At 31.4% G+C, this 19624-nt stretch overlaps 2 protein-coding genes across 3 annotated transcripts; one reads left to right on the top strand and one right to left on the bottom strand.

The window, feature by feature from the left end:
- The first annotated feature begins 1328 nt into the window (after positions 1 to 1328).
- Positions 1329 to 7590, top strand: LOC101266497 (receptor-like serine/threonine-protein kinase ALE2). Of its 2 annotated transcripts, XM_004235549.5 has the most exons (11): positions 1329 to 2158; positions 2845 to 2955; positions 3355 to 3465; positions 3537 to 3749; positions 3837 to 3929; positions 4038 to 4148; positions 4236 to 4607; positions 4793 to 5092; positions 5434 to 5826; positions 5926 to 6169; positions 6684 to 7590. In XM_004235549.5, the coding sequence occupies exons 1-11, from the start codon at positions 2083 to 2085 to the stop codon at positions 7318 to 7320; spliced, it is 2661 nt and encodes an 886-aa protein (XP_004235597.2). In that variant the 5' UTR covers positions 1329 to 2082; the 3' UTR covers positions 7321 to 7590. The 2 variants fall into 2 exon arrangements, with proteins under 2 accessions (XP_004235597.2, XP_010318502.2); XM_010320200.4 differs by lacking the exon at positions 3837 to 3929 and having other exon boundaries at positions 1440 to 2158.
- Positions 7591 to 8303: 713 nt separating this feature from the next.
- LOC101255874 (protein HOTHEAD) lies at positions 8304 to 13744 on the bottom strand. Its single transcript, XM_069295434.1, has 6 exons — positions 13554 to 13744; positions 12776 to 13133; positions 10001 to 10311; positions 9516 to 9901; positions 8751 to 9319; positions 8304 to 8599 (listed from the first exon to the last, which is right to left on the bottom strand). The coding sequence occupies exons 1-6, from the start codon at positions 13639 to 13641 to the stop codon at positions 8545 to 8547; spliced, it is 1767 nt and encodes a 588-aa protein (XP_069151535.1). The 5' UTR covers positions 13642 to 13744; the 3' UTR covers positions 8304 to 8544.
- Positions 13745 to 19624: the final 5880 nt, after the last annotated feature.

The following is a 19624-nucleotide window of genomic DNA, read 5'->3' as shown; positions in this document are numbered from 1 at the left end:
AATTAATAGACATTTAACATTTTAGGTTCTACCCATTCTAAGCTGTCCAATATTCATATATTTCACTTTGCAATGCGATTTAGCAGTTAATAAAGTAAAATAAATATTAATATTATAGTTTGAATTGCAACAAAATTATATATAATGCAATTAGATATTTGATTTTTTCTCCATTTATAGTCGGTGTTTTAAAAAGTTAGATGTGAGATAAGGGGTAAGTTGTGAACTATGAAGTGTAATTTGGTATTTTATTTTATTTTAGTGGTCAGTAAAATTGAAAAGATATTATTCTCGGCAAGAGATCAAAAAGATAAAACATTTAAAGTAATTTTTCTTTTTATAAAAAATATCCGCACTTATTAGAGGCACACACAACATGCGAATACTGAAATTCAACCAATCATTTTTGAGACGCAATAGAAATATAGTACACGTAAAAAAATAAATATTAAGTATTGATCCATAGTTTTAATTAAATATTCAATGAATTCAAGTGTAACAAACTAAATCTTTTGAATTTTAATCTTGATTATAAAAAATAGTAAATATTAATTTAAAATAATCGTTGTGGCACACTACCTAATTCGAAAACAATGATTATATAAATATATATCGAAAAAGATATAAAAGTTCATTTAGAAAACTCTCAAAAGATTGGTGTATTGATGATGTTAGGGAAAAAGTTATTTATAAATGGGAAATGAGTGGAATTGAAGTAGCTACAATAGTATTAATTAATTAAATGTTTTCAAATATTTTAAAATATGATGGTAGCTAGATTGAAACTTTATGATAATAATTAATAATTGATCAAAGTCCAATCACGTATGGAACGTGGGGTATTATGTTATTTTGCTACTTCCATTTTTTATTTTTTTTTAAAAAAGTAAAAGGTGGAAATGACACTACCTTTTACTATCCTCAAGTTTAATAGCTTTCATTAGAGTGTAATTAATAAATCAAAGACTAATCTTTTCAAGTTAGTGAGTTGAAAATGACAATGCAAGTGGACCATTACTCCATAATGATGGAACCTGCCAAAGATTAAAAAATATACTTTAAAATATTATCAGTATAATCTCAAACATTATACCAAATCATTATTTTATTAAAAATTTTCATGTTACCATGGTACGGAGAGGTGTGAGGAAATAAGATCCCTCATCACGTATAAATTAAAGAGAAGAAAATGATATTTTTATATGATCGTGAAAAAATCATAATTTTTTTATTTTTATAAATGGCTTACAAAATTAATTTTCCTCGAAGTCGCTTATTATTACTTCAAGTATGATGCTTATATCAGTTTACACATATCATAATTAACAATTGAGTTTATGTCACTTATACATATATAGACTAATTTCATGAATATCTACTGCCTAACAATAATTTCATCAATCAATAATTAAATAAATAAAACTTAGTGCAATTTACACAGTCAGTGCATTAAAAAAATTAAAAGTGAGTAAAATGGGGGTGGCATTCCACTTGAACAGTATGTCAACAATTTCAACTGAAAAGATTTGAAAGTTTAGTAGTAAGATTCAACTAAACAAATGATGTCAAATGGATCTATGAAGAATTTTCAATTTTCATCTCTGTCCTTTGGTTCTTTCATCCCCACAAAAAAAGAAAAGAGCTTTTCTCTTTCACAGTGTCTCTCTTGCTTTAGCTTTAGCTCTTTTCTTGATCAATCTCTAGTGTTGTACTTGTACTATTTGTCTTTTTTTTTTTTTTTTTTACTTTGATCAGTTTTAACAATCTTTAAAACCCTTTTTTTAAAAATGATTATTTCATTCCAAGAATAAAAAAAAATCTGAGAAGTTTTGTGGTTTTATTAGTACTTATTCCCCACCTAACTTGGACAGGTTTCTTGATGGTACCATTTTTGGGGTCTTTTATTTTCATAAGCTAAAGATACTTGTATTTTTGTAGTCCTTGAAACATATAATCATGCTCTTTCTGAACACATTGTACTAAAAATAGTACAATTTTCATTCAAATTCTTTTTTTCTTGGTTGATAGACCAATGGATGGTTCTGTAGTTTGATCCTCTCTGCATTTTTCTTGAGGAGGGAAATGGGGTTGCTGCAGAGTTTCATGTTGTTGAGGTTCTTGGTGATTCTAAGTGTTCTTTCAATCCAATTATCTGCAGGTATGATATTGTGATCACATTGATCATCTAGTTTCTTGTCCTTTGATTTCTATTGCTTTATGTTGTTTCTTGTACTTTGAGTATCCTATTATTTTGTTGTAGTTATTGCTCAGTATGATTTGTTATGCTTTCACTTCCATTACTTCTTGTTTGACTGTTTTTTCTTGAGCCGATGGTCTATTGGAAACAATGTGGTAAGTTTTGCGTATATTCTACCTTCCTCATATTCCACTTTGTGGGACTACATTGCGTATGTTGTTGTTATTGTTGTGTCAAGAATGCAATTCTTGATCGTTTGAGCAAAAGCTTTGATTGTGCGTGTTTTAGTCAATGATGGATCCAAGATTTAAACTTTTATGAGTTCAATCTTAGCACTAACTCTCCTTCTATAACTATGGGTTCAAAATTTAAAATTCATTGTATACTTTAGTATTTCAAACACAACACACTCTTACATATGTATATTACGTGTACTAAGTTTGGTTGAACACGTTGATTATGAGCTCATCTACTTACGAACTTGTAGTGTAGTAGTTTTTTCTTTGTTTTCAAGATATCAAAGGAAAAGATTAGGAAATTGGAGTAAATGCAATGGATGATCGTAAGAATTAAGTAGGGATATGAAGTTATGATCTAGTGTTGTATGAGTATTCTGAAGTTACTAAGTAGCTTTAGCACCATTGCAGGATTCAACCTACATTCACTGAAAACAGCAGCTTCTGCATTTCTCAAGGACGGACGAATTGATCTTAGTGTACAGAGAAATGCAGGATCACGTAAATCCCTCCTACAAGAAGGTGAGACATTCTCTCCGTTTGTATGTGTTTGATCTCTGACCTTTACAACACTCATTTTATTTTAATGTACTTTCCATCTAGTCCTTTATTGATAATTTCGAGAGAGATGAACTGCCTTTCGATACACTGTTAAAGACTAGAAAGGAAGTCGAGGATATGCTCTTTCATTTCGTCGATTTGAGGCATTTTTTAATCATTCTCCTCATATGTTAGCTTCGTGTATCTTCATTTACTTAAGGCCTCCTAAAGCTTATTTCTATGATATTATACAACAACATTTGTTATGCAAAAATGTGTGCCAAACTGAAAATGACAAAAGCTATTGTCATGTAAAATGTAATAGATATTTCCTGACTAGCAGATCTTTTGATATGGTGTTGCATCACATACACATTGCAGATTTGTTCCCCACTCCAACTTCTAGATCGAAGAGACATGCAATGTTTGCTGCTACGCCCCATCTCGAGGCATTTCACAGTGCTCCACACCCATATCATCATCCAACTAAAGGTATTTTAATTAGCTAGAACTATTTATGTGCTGAATTTGGTAAAATCTGATAGTCAGATTTGTTTCTGTAGCTACTTATCAGCACAAGATCTTGGAACCATCAAATTACGCGGATGCACCTTTAACTTCAACCCATTTTAGGAATTCTGGTGGGAAGCAAGTACACAGTTCTGCATCTGCGCCTATAATCTCCTCTATTAGGCATCATCACAGGAGAAACAAACACAGTGACTCTACGGCTAAACCAAATGATCGCCTCCATCCACCCAGTTCAAGGTGGTCAGGTAAGCTATTCTAAAAACGTATCGTCTTCGGTCTTGTAAATAGAAAATAAACAAGTGACTATATTTTTCTTTTCATAAAACATATAGGTCCTTCAATCTCTCCGTTCATGTCTCCTGTTCCTTCTTCAATAAGTTGGGCACCTGTATCATCACCGATAACCCAACCTAGTCACACAGGAAGTATGTGTATAAATTGTAATGCTAATGCATCTAGTCTTTTTTTTTTTTTTAAAAATAAAAGGTAACACTTAACAATGCTAATTATCTGATTTTTTGTATTGTTGTCAGTTCCCATGAGTACACCTACAATATCGCCAACGAGTTCATCTATAAAACGAAAGAAACTGAGACCACCACCTTTACCTGTTATGACACTGCCACCACCACCTCCGAATCATGGTACGTAGACAAGTGCTTTTAGCTCTCTTATTGATGTTCTTTTCCTTTATTTATCATTTTTTATTAAGTAAAATGTATGATTATTAGATTGTAGTTCTTTGACATGCACTGAGCCGTTGACGTACACACCTCCTGGGTCACCCTGCGGCTGTGTGTGGCCCATTCAGGTAGCGATGTGCCTCAATGTCACACTCTATACCTTCTTTCCTTTGGTATCTGAGCTAGCCAAGGAAATTGCTGCTGGTGTTTTGCTAAACATGAGTCAAGTGCGGATTATGGGAGCAAATGCAGCTGACCAACAGCTTGAGAAAACAATTGTACATATCAACTTGGTTCCTACAGATGGAAAATTTGATGGTACCACAGCTTTTACCATCTATCAGAAGTTCTGGAAGAGGGCAGTATTCATTAAGACTACGGATTTTGGTGCCTATGAGATGGTTTATGTCCGTTATCCAGGTTGTCAATTAGTACCATTAATATTTAATTGGTTGTTACTTCAGTAGTGTCAATGTTCACTGGCTAAATTAGTTCTATCATGCTGATTTTGCTTATTCTCCATTCTCTAATAGCCATGCCTCTGCACCTTATTTGTGTTATACACATCAGTTTTTTGAGTTCTTATAAAGTTGATTCTTTTCCAGGGTTACCACCTTCTCCACCTTCACGTCATTCGAGCAGTGCTACTATTGATGATCTACCAGCCTATCCTGGCAATGAAAATAATGGAATGACAATCAAACCTCTGGGGGTGGATGTGTCATCAAGAATGAGAAAGAAGGGTATACCTAGAAATATGATTATTGTGATCGTCATATCATCTATCACAGCCTTTGTTGTGTGCATGGGATTAATTTGGCTTCTGTTGTTTAAGCGAGGATGTTATGCTCAATCACCTGAGCAACCTCCGCATATTTTAGTCTCCTCCCAGGGGAAAACATCAGGTAAACTCTACTGATAGGAATTGCAATATCCGAAATATGTTCCCTCAGTTTCAATTTGCTCGTCTTACCTTTCCTTTTTAGTCGGTTTCAAAAAGAATGTCTCTTTCATGTTTTGGCAACTCTTTAATTTCAACTTTTCACATGGCATGTTTAAGACCACAAGATTAAAGGATATTTTGGTACATTTTTCATGTCTTTAGTTTAAGACCACAAGATTCAGAAGTTTTCCTTCTTAAACATTGTGTCAAGTCAAACAAATTGAAATGGAGTAGTAGTAAACAGGAAATGCAGATAAACTGTTACATAATGCGTCTTAGAGCTGATGACTATATATTGAACAGGTGATGCTGGATCTATGATTTTGGCAAGTAAGCCCAGCTCAAAATCCATGTCTTTCAGTTCTAGTATTTTAGCTTACACAGGAACTGCAAAAATTTTCAGTACAAACGATATAGAGAGAGCCACTAACAACTTTGACATTTCAAGGGTCCTTGGGGAAGGTGGTTTTGGACTTGTGTACAGTGGAACCCTTGATGATGGAAGGAAAGTAGCAGTTAAGGTTCTAAAGAGAGATGACCGGCAGGGAGGCCGTGAGTTTTTGGTGGAAGTTGAGATGCTTAGTAGGCTGCATCACAGAAACTTGGTCAAATTGATAGGTATTTGCACCGAGGAAAACTGTCGCTGCCTGGTCTATGAACTTGTTCCTAATGGGAGTGTAGAATCACACTTACATGGTTAGTACATATCTGACAAATGAATACACCAGAACTTATATTTGATATGTTAGATATTGGTTGAATAAGTGATTTTGGTTTCTATGTTTTCTCTTTCAGGAATTGATAAAGAAGCTTCTCCTCTTGACTGGTATGCAAGAATGAAGATTGCATTAGGTGCAGCTCGAGGATTGGCCTATCTGCATGAGGACTCGAGCCCTCGTGTAATACACAGGGACTTCAAGTCTAGTAACATCTTGCTGGAACATGATTTTACACCAAAAGTTTCAGACTTTGGCTTGGCTAGAACAGCACTGGAGGAGGGAAACAGACACATCTCCACTCATGTTATGGGCACTTTTGGGTATGCATTATGCACTCTTTCATTGAGTGAAATTTTCTGTCTTGCTATACTTTTACTAGTGCTGACAGGTGACAACGCTAATATGCAGAAGCATAGTCAAAATTTGAACTAGATGCTTTCGGCTTTTATGATCTTGTTAGAGTAGATTAGAATCTGACATTGATTAGGAAATGGACTAGTGGTCTGCCTATATGAATTTAGGCAATCCTTCCTTTATGAGCTAACTTTTGGGGTTGAGTTAAGCCTATATGCCATATCTTTACATATTATCATAGCCAAGTCCATCCTTGTTTTGGGCTCCTGGTCCAAGCTTCAGTCTGGGCATGGAAGTGATGAAGAGTGTGGAGAGTAGGTTAGAGTCCTACATTGGTTGGGGAATGGACTGGTGGTCTGCTTATACGGTTAAACCCGTTAAATTTATATTGTATCCGCCTCTGCTAATAAGCAACATGGCAAATAATCCCGACATATGATCTTGGCTTGTACCTAATTTTTTGCTAATTATTTGCTGCAGCTACCTAGCTCCAGAATATGCAATGACTGGCCATCTCCTGGTGAAAAGTGATGTTTATAGCTATGGTGTAGTTCTCCTTGAGCTCTTGAGCGGACGAAAACCTGTGGATTTATCACAACCTCAAGGTCAAGAAAATCTTGTAGCCTGGGCTCGTCCCCTCCTGACAACCAAGGAAGGTTTAGAAATAATAATAGATAAAGCTATGGAGTCTGATATCCCAATTGATAGTATCAGTAAAGTTGCAGCAATAGCATCAATGTGTGTACAACCAGAAGTATCGCATCGCCCTTTCATGGGAGAAGTGGTTCAAGCCTTGAAATTAGTATGTGATGAATTTGATGATACACGAGGGCCTATGTCACGAAGTTGCAGCCAGGAGGACCTTTCTATGACAGATACTTCACTAGTCCATAAATCAATTCCAGGTTTTGATTCTCCTTTAAATGTCCAAATGGAATTATCAGCTTCAGAGTTAAAGAGTGCATCAGCTAGATATGGAACAGTGGAATCCGAGTCTTTTAGAAGACAATTCAATTCTGCTCCTTTGAAAATGGGAAGAAAAAGGAATTTCTGGCAAAGGTTGAGAGTTCTTTCAAGTGGCAGCATGAGTGAACATAGTTTTTCATCAAAAACATGATGAGAACTTTTAGCCACAAACATTAAGTCCTACATTATATTAGAACATATAATTGTTGTTCAGTGTTCTTGTTCATGGAGTTATCTTATTTTGTCTGTAGATATTACCGTAAGAAGATTTGAACCTGACAATTTGTAGTATTTTTCAGTTCCAGATGATTTAAAATGTCCATTTTATGTACTTCCCTCTCTACTTTAAGTGGAAAACTTAATGTGGGACTAAAACTTTGTAGTTCCTCTTTCTTAATGAGAAATTCATCTTATTTTGTAACTTTTGATATCTGAAGTTATTTTCAGAAGTATTTTCTTAATGATTAGACAGGACATGACACTATTTTAGCTTACCGAGGACATGACCTTAGATATGAGGGTATGGAGGACACGAATTCAGATAGAAGGTTAGTACATAGTAATGCAGTGTTTTGTAACTGTCCGTTCATATTATTAGTCGTAGTATTGCTCTATGTTACTATATCTTGTTCTTGTTGTAGTTTTAGTTCTATTACTATCTTTTGTTTTTGTTATTGCTTCTGAGTTTGAGGTAGGGGGACTATGCTGGGTATTTTTGTTGTGCTAATCATTCTCTATTGTCTGTTTTCCTTTTCTTCTTTTTGTGAAATCTTTTAATTGTTGTGACCACTAGGCCACAAGTCCAGTCCCTTACTACTACTCCTTCACTCAGGAAATTAATCAAATTGACCATTACTAATTATAAAAAAGAACATGATTTCATTTTGCTAGAGCAAAATGAACCACTTAAAACCTGTTTGTTTGCAGTTTCATTGAACTCACATTGCTATTTCTACAGCATGATGGTTAACTGCTTATGTGTCTATTCACTGCCTTATGAACATAATGACTATTGTTTGAGTTATTAGTAAAACTGACTAGGCAAGGGCGAATACTTGCAAGTCCAGTCAAATTCATGAAATAACGTATACAGGAAGAGAATGTACCAAAAGATTGATAACTAGAGATAGGATATAGATGCAAGGTTAGATAATACTTAAGCATGAACTTCACACATTACAATGTGAATACAACAGCACAAAAAGTTCCAATTCCAACCTCACACAGACACCACAGAAACACCTTTTTTAATGGCAAGCCAATCTTGACAGACTACACACACTTGCTTGCTAAGAATTAGAATAGTAAAGACCCCTTAACAAAACAAACTAAAGAATAGGTCTAATCTTCTTCTACTTCAAAGTTATCTAATTCTTTAGAAACCAGCTGCTTTTCCTAATCTCTCTCTCAGAATCTTCACTCCCATGTACCTGCATTTAATGGGACAACAAGAATCATGAGGCAAACATGTCACTTGGAAGGTTAGAATTAAAGAGTTGTCAAATAAGGAAGAATGCATTCTTTTTTAAAACGGACTAATAAGCCAAACAAATTGAAATGGAGGGAGTATAATGGTATTACCTGCCCATCATCATCACTGTGGCTTGAGGATTTGTGCCTGGAGACTCTTTGAATGTGGAACCATCGATGACGCGGAGCCTATGGACACCAAGAACCTTGTGATTGGGAGCGATCACCTTTCCAACTTGACATCCGCCATGGTAATGCCATATTGTGATCACAGTGTCTTTGCAGAACTGTTCTAACGACTCTGTGTTATGAGTGTGTTTTGGTATTAGATTAACATTAGCTTGGACACTCATGTTAAGCAGCCTATCTAGTGTCTCTTTGTTACACTGTGTGAAGTTGGTGAAGTGTTTAGATTTCGCTATCTTCTCCACAATGCGTATACCATCTACACATCGTTTTAGATCACGTGGATGGCTGAAGTAGTTGAAGGTGATGGAAGGGTTGTCGTCAGGATTAGTAGTCACCAGGCTAATGTTCCCTCTTGACAAAGGTAGTGCTATCTTTTCTAAGATAAAACCTCCCTTGAACGCCTCGTGTGGTATGTTTTTCTTGCTTTTTCGATATGCTTCAATTGCTTCTACTGTTCTCTGTTTCGGAGGAATGGTGGACAGTTGCCCAATCTGGTTATTCCAAGATGTGAACACAATGTTAGGAAAACCACGATTAATGGACGTAGAGACTAGTATTACTGTGCGATTAAGAGAGTTATACTTGAGTAAACTTACCAATTACATACAATACAATACGTTATGAAACAACACGAAACAAAATCACAATCAGGATGTGATTGATAGAAGTTGAAATATTGCCACTAACCTCAGCTGAAGCGACTCCATGATGGCAACTGATGCTATCTCCTGATTGTCCAAATCCACTACTTGCTTCAATGTAGACTCCCTTTTTCGTAATCCCTACGGTCTGAATCAGTGACTGTTCAACGGGCCTATTTGTGGGGACGAAGATCGTGTTCAAGGGGTTGTCTGACATTCCTTGACCAACAAACTTATTGTCAAGAACCACCGGGATGTTGAACTTTTCCAATTCGGCCTTTGGTCCGATTCCACTAAGCATCAGAATGTGAGGGCTCCCAATTGCACCAGATGACACTATAATCTCACTTCCCTTCCTAGTCGAAAGAAATGCCTTGTGTTCTTTCCCATTTTCATCTTTGAAAATGACTCCCACTGCCCGTGGCTTCTTTCCTGCGTATAATTATTTCAATCGGATTATCACTACTACTATTACACATACTCCATGTTTCAGGTTACCGTTAACCAACATGTTAACTAATCGAGATGTACCTGATGTATCAAAGTCAATCTTTTGAACTGTGGCATGCACCAGAACATCCAACTTGTTAGGATTAGCAGAGGCAAGTAGTTCAGCAGCAGAGTGACGACGTCCAAAGCGGTCGAATATGGTCCCACCAACCTTGGTTCCATAGATGTGATCATACGTGAATCCATTGAAAGGTGAGATACCAATTTCAAGTAGACTTTCCCTTACTGCTTCTTGCCATGGAGCCAAGTTTGGTCTATAAACAATTTGTTTCTCAACCCAAGGATATGATTCATTCACCAATTTAGAATCCCATCCCGCTTTCTTAATGTAACTGCAAGTTCAAGAAGATCGCAGCATCAACAACATGTATGATCTAAAATCAATTTTTACAACTCAACACAACAATTGCGACTCGCTCTATACCACTAGACCCTGTTCGATTTACTTCCTCCGTCCCAAAACAAGTGTCGCTTAAAGACAAAAAATAGTAATTGTTTCCAACTACGTCTTCTTAATAGTGCTCAATTCTCAAGAAACATCCGATATACTTTGTGTTTTGTTATTTTTCTTAATGGACGTAAAATGAGCTCACCTACTTAAAAATACTCAATTTCAAAAGAGAAAACAATAAAATTTTAGCTCCGCCACTGAAAGCGAGTACTTATATTTTGCAAGCTAGCATTACCTACTCTTTGGATTCATCATAAACCTTCATGCTAAAACAATAGTACGGAATAAACATCATAAATAGGAAACTTAAATTTTATGTTCCTTTATAGGTATAAGTAGAATAAATGACTATACAAGTTTGGTAGTTGGCCTGTTTTAAATAGACAATGGCCTCAATTTATCTGTGTACACTCATTTTCTGCTTTGTATTTAAATATTTTTGCATTTGCATTCCCTATCAAAATATTTATTTCAAGGCTAAGAAATAAAGGAGACAAACCTCATATATATGTATCAAATACTCTAGTAAAAGTTTATCTTTAGTCAATTGATCAAGGACAATGCCTTAAAGCTTGTCCACACACTACTAGCGCGGTAAATTAATAAAAAATTTGTGCTATAAAATATGATTTTCCTTCCGAGAAGACGCATGATGGAACAATTTTTTAGTAACAAATTTCAATGGGGAAATAGTGTTTTTTTAGTATTGACAAAAGGATAAATGAAAAGAGTTTTAGTTATGTATATATCATCAATTTTTTTTTAATCACATTATCAGGTCATCAAAAAGATATTTTATAATTAAAAAAAGGTTTTAATGGGTCCAATATTTTGGTCTCACACGACAATTAATGGAATATAATTGTAGTTGAGTTCTTTTTAAAAAAAGTCTAAATCATGTTTGGTAAAGTCATGTATTTAGGGTCCGTTTGGATGGACTTAATAAAAACAGCTTTAAAAAAGTACTTTTAAAAGTGCTGAAACTTATTTTTAAAATAAGCAGTTATGCGTTTGGATAAAAGTGCTGAAGTTGTTATGTCAAACGTGAAAAGAGAAAAATGGAAGAAAGAAATGTTAGGGTTATATGGGTAATTTGGAGATTGTATAAAAATATTAAGCACAAAAAGATAAAAATGTGGTCAACTTAAAACAGCTTATAAGCTAAAAAAAAAAAAGCACCCCTACCCCAGTTTTTAACTTTTGGCTTAAAATAATTTTTTTTAAACTTAAAATAAGCTGTTTTGAGTATTGCCAAACAACTAAATAAGTCAAAAACCAGCTTTTAAGTCAGTTTGACCAGCTTTTAAGCTGAGCCAAACAGGCTCTTAGGCTGACCAAAATGGAAAACATTTCTGTAAATGCTGACATTAATTAGTTGAATCTTAAAACATTTAATTGAAATTAGTAGTCATACTTTTGATTATGACATATCATTTTGCATTTATAATAAAACAAATTTTTGTCTAATACTTCATCTGACTATTTTTACTTGTCCTGATTTAATTTAAACACACATTTCAAGAAACAAACGATGACTATAATTAAAATTATTCGAAGATTTTCTAATCTGAAAAAAATAAAAATAAACATTTATTTTTAATACAGTAAAAAAAGTAAAAATAAACTGAGAAACTAGAAAGTAACACATTTTTGGTCATACAAATAGGTAGGTATTTTCCTCTATTTATTTGTTTCATCTAAAGAGTTTTCTTTAAAATAAAATAACTACTTTTTTTTTCCTTTGTTTGATTCAAAGAAGTAATAAAATCAACTTAACGTGAGTACAAGAATATTATGACCAAAATTTATTGGCATTAAAAACCACATTGCTCATTTCACTTTTCTAGTTGGGGGTATAATTCATTATTCAACCACCAAATTATATCCATGAATAATCCAAAATAAGGCTGTAGAATTTTTTATTTTTTTTTCTACATATGCTAACAACTATTTACCGTAGCAACAAATATATTCAATATAATTTTACATATAAAATACAAAAAATAAAATATAAATATTTTTTATATAAAGAAGTACTCTCCTTTCAATAATAGTTATCCTATATTATAACAAATTAATCCACTAGTTATATAACAAATTTTTTTATAACCTTCACTAAAAAATACTATAAATGATAACTTCTACGGCTCACCAATAAAAATTAAGTCCATAACAAGACAAGTAATGTAGTGTATGTACTCAGTTGTTTCATATTGACTTGACACGTTTCATTAAATTTTATATTTCAAATTATTTTTGATATTTCATCGTTTGTCTGTCCGCTTCAATCTATACATTGAATTTATTTTTTTAAAAATATATAAATCAAGTAAAATAAAACGTACCTGGGACCAGCGCGAGTATAAAAGCCAGCATTAATACAAGTGGCTCCACCCAAAATTCTAGCTCTAGAATTAAAAACCCCATCGGTAGAAACGAAGAATTGTGAAGCAGAAGTAGATGAAGTGTCAGCAAGAGAGATGTGAAAATTTTGCATGAATGACACATTTGTATTTGTAAATGGAACTCCACCTCTTTCAACTAATAAAACTTTGAATTTTTTTGATAATGTGGCTGCTAAAGGACAACCAGCTGTTCCACCACCAACTATAATATAATCATATGAATTTTTATAATCATCAAATCTACTTGCTTCTCTTATAAATGGATACTTATCTTCCCATCTCCCTTCACCTCCGCTTCCTGCAGATTCAATATTTTTTAATATATAATTAAATTAAAAAAATTATAATAGTATATGATTATCTCATGTAACGGTTTATTCAGATGATATGACCATACACTTCATAAATACACAAAAGAAAAAGACATTTTCTTAAAAAGAAAAGAAAAATATAACACTTAAATTGAAACGAACGAAAATTATCAGAAACCTTTGATTTAAACAACAAATTTGATGCAATTTAATTAAGTGTGTGGATCTCTAATAGATTAGTAGAAGTGATCTTGAAGAATTGCAAGAAAAGGTGGTGGATTACAAAGATGAGGATGATAAATTGATTATTAAAAAAGGGAATTTTAAAAAGAAAAAAACATGGAAAATGAAATTCAAATCCCTAGCTACTATAAGAGAAAATAATTAAAAAAAAAAAAAAAAGGTACCTTGAATGAGAATGGTGAAATGGAGATGGCATACAAGTAAAGAGAGAAGAAGGTTGAAAATCACAGAGAGAGGACCAACCACAGCCATTTGAGTTCAGACACAAACTACACTAACAAAAATTTACTCTCTATTTAGGACATTACCAAAACCTTTTATCTATGTGGCTTATTCTACTTGGCCTTGTTTTGAGTGTCCAACTCCAATATATATATATATATAGCACTACTCACTACTAGTATAATTTACTGGTCCACGATATTAAAAATAGATGTTCATTTTCATTTTTTTAATACTTTAATATATTTTTTAAACATTTCATTTATTACTATGTAAAGGGTTATTTGGTAGCTAGATGAGAAATAAATTATTTATTTATTAATTTTTGTATAACTTATACAATGCTTGATAGATAGATAAGAATAAATTGGTCATGTATGAATTAAATCAACATTTGGTTGACATCTTAAAAACCTACATAATTAAATAGTTTATGAGAGGTTCGATGTATTATTTTATGAGGAAGTGCTAAATGATCAGAAAATTTAAAAAAATTGTAGTATCTTTTTAATTTTAAAATAAACTGATCTTTTTTCTTCTTTTTTTTAAGTTAAAATGCACTAAAGTTAAAAAGGTAAAATATTTTAAAAGGTGAAATAACATAGAAAAGATATCATTCTGACCAAATTTTCTGGCCAAATTTTTTTCCCTATTTTATGTTTTAGAAAGAAGATTAAATAACTAATACATACATAACTAATATATGCATAAAAAATAATACATAAGTTTCATCATAACTAATTCTTACATTATTAATATTCGCATAACTCTAACCAGCTATCAAAAAACGAATTTTAACAAGGTAATATTAGACAACTAAAAATGAATCGATACTTATTACTCGCAATATATTATTATTTTATATAGGATAAAAGATGAAATAATTAATTCACTCATAACTAATTCTTACATAACTAGAAACAACACTTAAAAAGAGTTAATAAAAATAAATAGATGCTTACTAACTCAAAATTATACCAGTAAACAACCACCTAAAATTAAAAAAAAGTAGATACATTTTAGTTTGAAAACAAATGGCAAATTACTTGAAAGAGCTAGGTGGAAATATTAAATTCAAAGAGAGGCCATTAATGGTGTGGGAAATCAATGCCAACTGCTACACTGAATCATCAATGCATTCATATTGGCCGTTCGATTCATTTCTATCTACTACTAATATAGTAGTACTACTTTTCTCATGACAGCTCACTATTATTATTATATATAAAAGGGATAATGCACAAGTACCCTCTCAATCTATGCCTCAAATTTTAGAGACACGCTTATGCTATACTAAGGTCCTATTACCCCCTAAACATATTTTATTAATAATTTTCTACCCCTTTTCGGTCTACGTGGCACTATCTTGTGAGTCCAACGCTGGTTGATTTTTTCTTTCAAGCTAGTGTCAGGTAGATCGAAAAGGGGTAGAAGATTACTTATAAAGTAAGTTCAGGGGGTGATAGGATCTTAGTATAGTATAAGTGTGTCTCTGGGATTTCGGGCATATGTTGAGGGGGTACTTGTACATTTTCCCTATATAAATTTTTACTTATTTAATATATTTAAAAACATATATTTATAGTTATTTGTTTAGTATAAAAATTAAAAGAAATAATAATTAAAAATTTTATTATTTAATTTATTAATCGATAAAAGATGTGACAAGTCGATACGAATAAAACTAGATATGAAAAGTACTACTTATTTGATAAAGAGAGGACACAAAACTCAACTACACAAGTTTTTGGTAAAATACAGTACAAGTCACTTTGAAGTGTATTAGATCCGTTTATTTGACTTAATACAAAGGGTAAAATTCAAAATGATTCATAAAAAAAAAAACACAATCTAATCCAAATATGTACACAACAATAAATTCAAAGATTTTGCTCAGAGAAGGTTGTTCATGTGATAAATATTATTCGTGTTTAACTTAAAGATTGTGGGATTAATTTATCAAAGGAGCACATGGATGAAGCTGTAAATAAAAAAATTACTATATAACGATAATAAAATAAATTTTAAAATATTCCTTATGTTTTTTACTTAATTTTTTGTATTTAATATTACGTTCGATTAAATTTAAATTTATGCTAAGAAGTTTCATATTAATTAGTTGGTATATTATTATCAAACAAAAATAACTATGTACTCAAAAAGACTCGGATCTATTAAAGGTGGCGATATAAACTTATTAAAACTATGACCCGACAAATTGATCGATTTTTCAATTTAGCACACATTTTACTCTTTCAAATTCAGCTCAACATAGTTAATTTTTTTTATCGATTTTTCATCTGATATTTTATATTCAGTCCAACTTAATCTATATCTTTTTAGAAAATTTCATATTAAAAAGTAGAAAATCTCTAACAAAAACGATCTCATATATATCTAAAAAAAAAAATTCAAAACCTTTAATTATTTAACACTCATCGTTAATTACGCAGATAATCAAACTACATTTTTTAAAATGAACAATTTCCAACTTCCAAAAAAAAAAGGAGGAATATATAAAATTACATGACCACACTATTTGTCAGTCACTAATCATTGAGTCTATATATATATATATCATATGTGTGTGATCACCGACCACTTAATGGTTTATATAATTATTGATATTATAAGATCTTAGTTAGGTAGAGGAATTTATATAATTATAGATATTATAATAAATATTTTCTTAATGTAACTGCAAGTTCAAGAAGATCGCAGCATCAACAACATGTATGATCTAAAATCAATTTTTACAACTCAACACAACAATTGCGACTCGCTCTATACCACTAGACCCTGTTCGATTTACTTTCTCCGTCCCAAAATAAGTGTCGCTTAAAGACAAAAAATAGTAATTGTTTCCAACTACGTCTTCTTAATAGTGCTCAATTCTCAAGAAACATCCGATATACTTTGTATTTTGTTATTTTTCTTAATGGACGTAAAATGAGCTCACCTACTTAAAAATACTCAATTTCAAAAGAGAAAACAATAAAATTTTAGCTCCGCCACTGAAAGCGAGTACTTATATTTTGCAAGCTAGCATTACCTACTCTTTGGATTCATCATAAACCTTCATGCTAAACCAATAGTACGGAATAAACATCATAAATAGGAAACTTAAATTTTATGTTCCTTTATAGGTATAAGTAGAATAAATGACTATACAAGTTTGGTAGTTGGCCTGTTTTAAATAGACAATGGCCTCAATTTATCTGTGTACACTCATTTTCTGCTTTGTATTTAAATATTTTTGCATTTGCATTCCCTATCAAAATATTTATTTCAAGGCTAAGAAATAAAGGAGACAAACCTCATATATATGTATCAAATACTCTAGTAAAAGTTTATCTTTAGTCAATTGATCAAGGACAATGCCTTAAAGCTTGTCCACACACTACTAGCGCGGTAAATTAATGAAAAAATTGTGCTATAAAATATGATTTTCCTTCCAAGAAGACGCATGATGAAACAATTTTTTACTAACAAATTTCAATGGGGAAATAGTGTTTTTTTAGTAGTGACAAATAAATGAAAAGAGTTTTAGTTATGTATATATCATCAATTTAATTTACTTTTTTTTTACATTATCAGGTCATCAAAAGGATATTTTATAATTAAAAAAAGGTTTTAATGGGTCCAATATTTTGGTCTCACACGACGATTAATGGAATATAATTGTAGTTGAGTTCTTTTTAAAAAAGTCTAAATCATGTTTGGTAAAAGTCATGTATTTAGGCTGACCAAAATGGAAAACATTTCTGTAAATGCTGACATTAATTAGTTAGAATCTTAAAACATTTAATTGAAATTAGTACTCAATACTTTTGATTATGACATATCATTTTTCATTTATAATAAAACAAATTTTTGTCTAATACTTTATCCGACTATTTTTACTTGTCTAGATTTAATTTAAACACACATTTCAAGAAACAAACGATGACTATAATTAAAATTATCCGAAGATTTTCTAATCTGAAAAAAATAAAAATAAACATTTATTTTTAATACAGTAAAAAAAGTAAAAATAAACTGAGAAACTAGAAAGTAACACATTTTTGGTCATACAAATAGGTAGGTATTTTCCTCTATTTATTTGTTTCATCTAAAGAGTTTTCTTTAAAATAAAATAACTACTTTTTTTTTCCTTTGTTTGATTCAAAGAAGTAATAAAATCAACTTAACGTGAGTACAAGAATATTATGACCAAAATTTATTGGCATTAAAAACCACATTGCTCATTTCACTTTTCTAGTTGGGGGTATAATTCATTATTCAACCACCAAATTATATCCATGAATAATCCAAAATAAGGCTGTAGAATTTTTTATTTTTTTTTTCTATATATGCTAACAACTATTCTACCGTAGCAACAAATATATTCAATGTAACTTTACATATAAAATAAAAAAAATAAAATATAAATATTTTTTATATAAAGAACTACTCCCCTTTCAATAATAGTTATCCTATATTATAACAAATTAATCCACTAGTTATATAACAAATTTTTTTATAACCTTCACTAAAAAATACTATAAATGATAACTTCTACCGCTCACCAATAAAAATTAAATCCATAACAAGACAAGTAATGTAGTGTATGTACTCAGTTGTTCCATATTGACTTGACACGTTTCATTAAATTTTATATTTCAAAAAATTCAAATAATTTTATTTTTGATATTTCATCATTTGTCTGTCCGCTTCAATCTATACATTGAATTTATTTTTTTAAAAAAATATATGAATCAAGTAAAATAAAACGTACCTGGGACCAGCGCAAGTATAAAAGCCAGCATTAATACAAGTGCCTCCACCCAAAATTCTAGCTCTAGAATTAATACAAGTACCCTCTCAATCTATGCCTGAAATTTTAGAGACACGCTTATGCTATACTAAGGTCCTATTACCCCCTAAATATATTTTATTAATAATTTTCTACCCCTTTTCGATCTACTTGGCACTATCTTGTGGGTCCAACGCTGGTTGATTTTTTCTTTCAAGCTAATGTCAGGTAGATCGAAAAGGGGTAGAAAATTACTTATAAAGTAAGTTCAGGGGTGATAGGATCTTAGTATAGTATAAGTGTGTCTCTGGGATTTCGGGCATATGTTGAGGGGGTACTTGTACATTTTCCCTATATAAATTTTTACTTATTTAATATATTTAAAAACATATATTTATAGTTATTTGTTTAGTATAAAAATTAAAAGAAATAATAATTAAAAATTTTATTATTTAATTTATTAATCGATAAAAGATGTGACAAGTCGATACGAATAAAACTAGATATGAAAAGTACTACTTATTTGATAAAGAGAGGACACAAAACTCAACTACACAAGTTTTTGGTAAAATACAGTACAAGTCACTTTGAAGTGTATTAGATCCGTTTGTTTGACTTAATACAAAGGGTAAAATTCAAAATGATTCATAAAAAAAAAAAAAACACAATCTAATCCAAATATGTACACAACAATAAATTCAAAGGAGCACATGGATGAAGCTGTAAATAAAAAAATTACTATATAACTTAAATAAAATAAATTTTAAAATATTCCTGTTGTTTTTTACTTAATTTTTTGTATTTGATATTACTTTCGATTAAATTTAAATTTATGCTAAGAAGTTTCATATTAATTAGTTGGTATATTATTATCAAACAAAAATAACTATGTACTCAAAAAGACTCGAATCTATTAAAGGTGGCGACATAAACTTATTAAAACTTTAACCTGACAAATTGATCGATTTTTCAATTTAGCACACATTTTACTCTTTCAAATTCAGCTCAACTAGTTAATTTTTTTTATCGATTTTTCATCTGATTTTTTATATTCAATCCAACTTAATCTATATCTTTTTAGAAAATTTCATATTAAAAAGTAGAAAAATCTCTAGCAAAAATGATCTCATATATATCTAAAAAAAGTAAATTTAAAATCTTTAATTATTTAACACCCATCGTTAATTACGCAGATAATCAAACTACATTTTTGAAAAT

Source organism: Solanum lycopersicum, chromosome 3 (genome assembly GCF_036512215.1).
Source record: "Solanum lycopersicum chromosome 3, SLM_r2.1".
Lineage (NCBI taxonomy): Eukaryota > Viridiplantae > Streptophyta > Magnoliopsida > Solanales > Solanaceae > Solanum > Solanum lycopersicum.
This window is presented reverse-complemented; position numbering and strand designations above follow the sequence as displayed.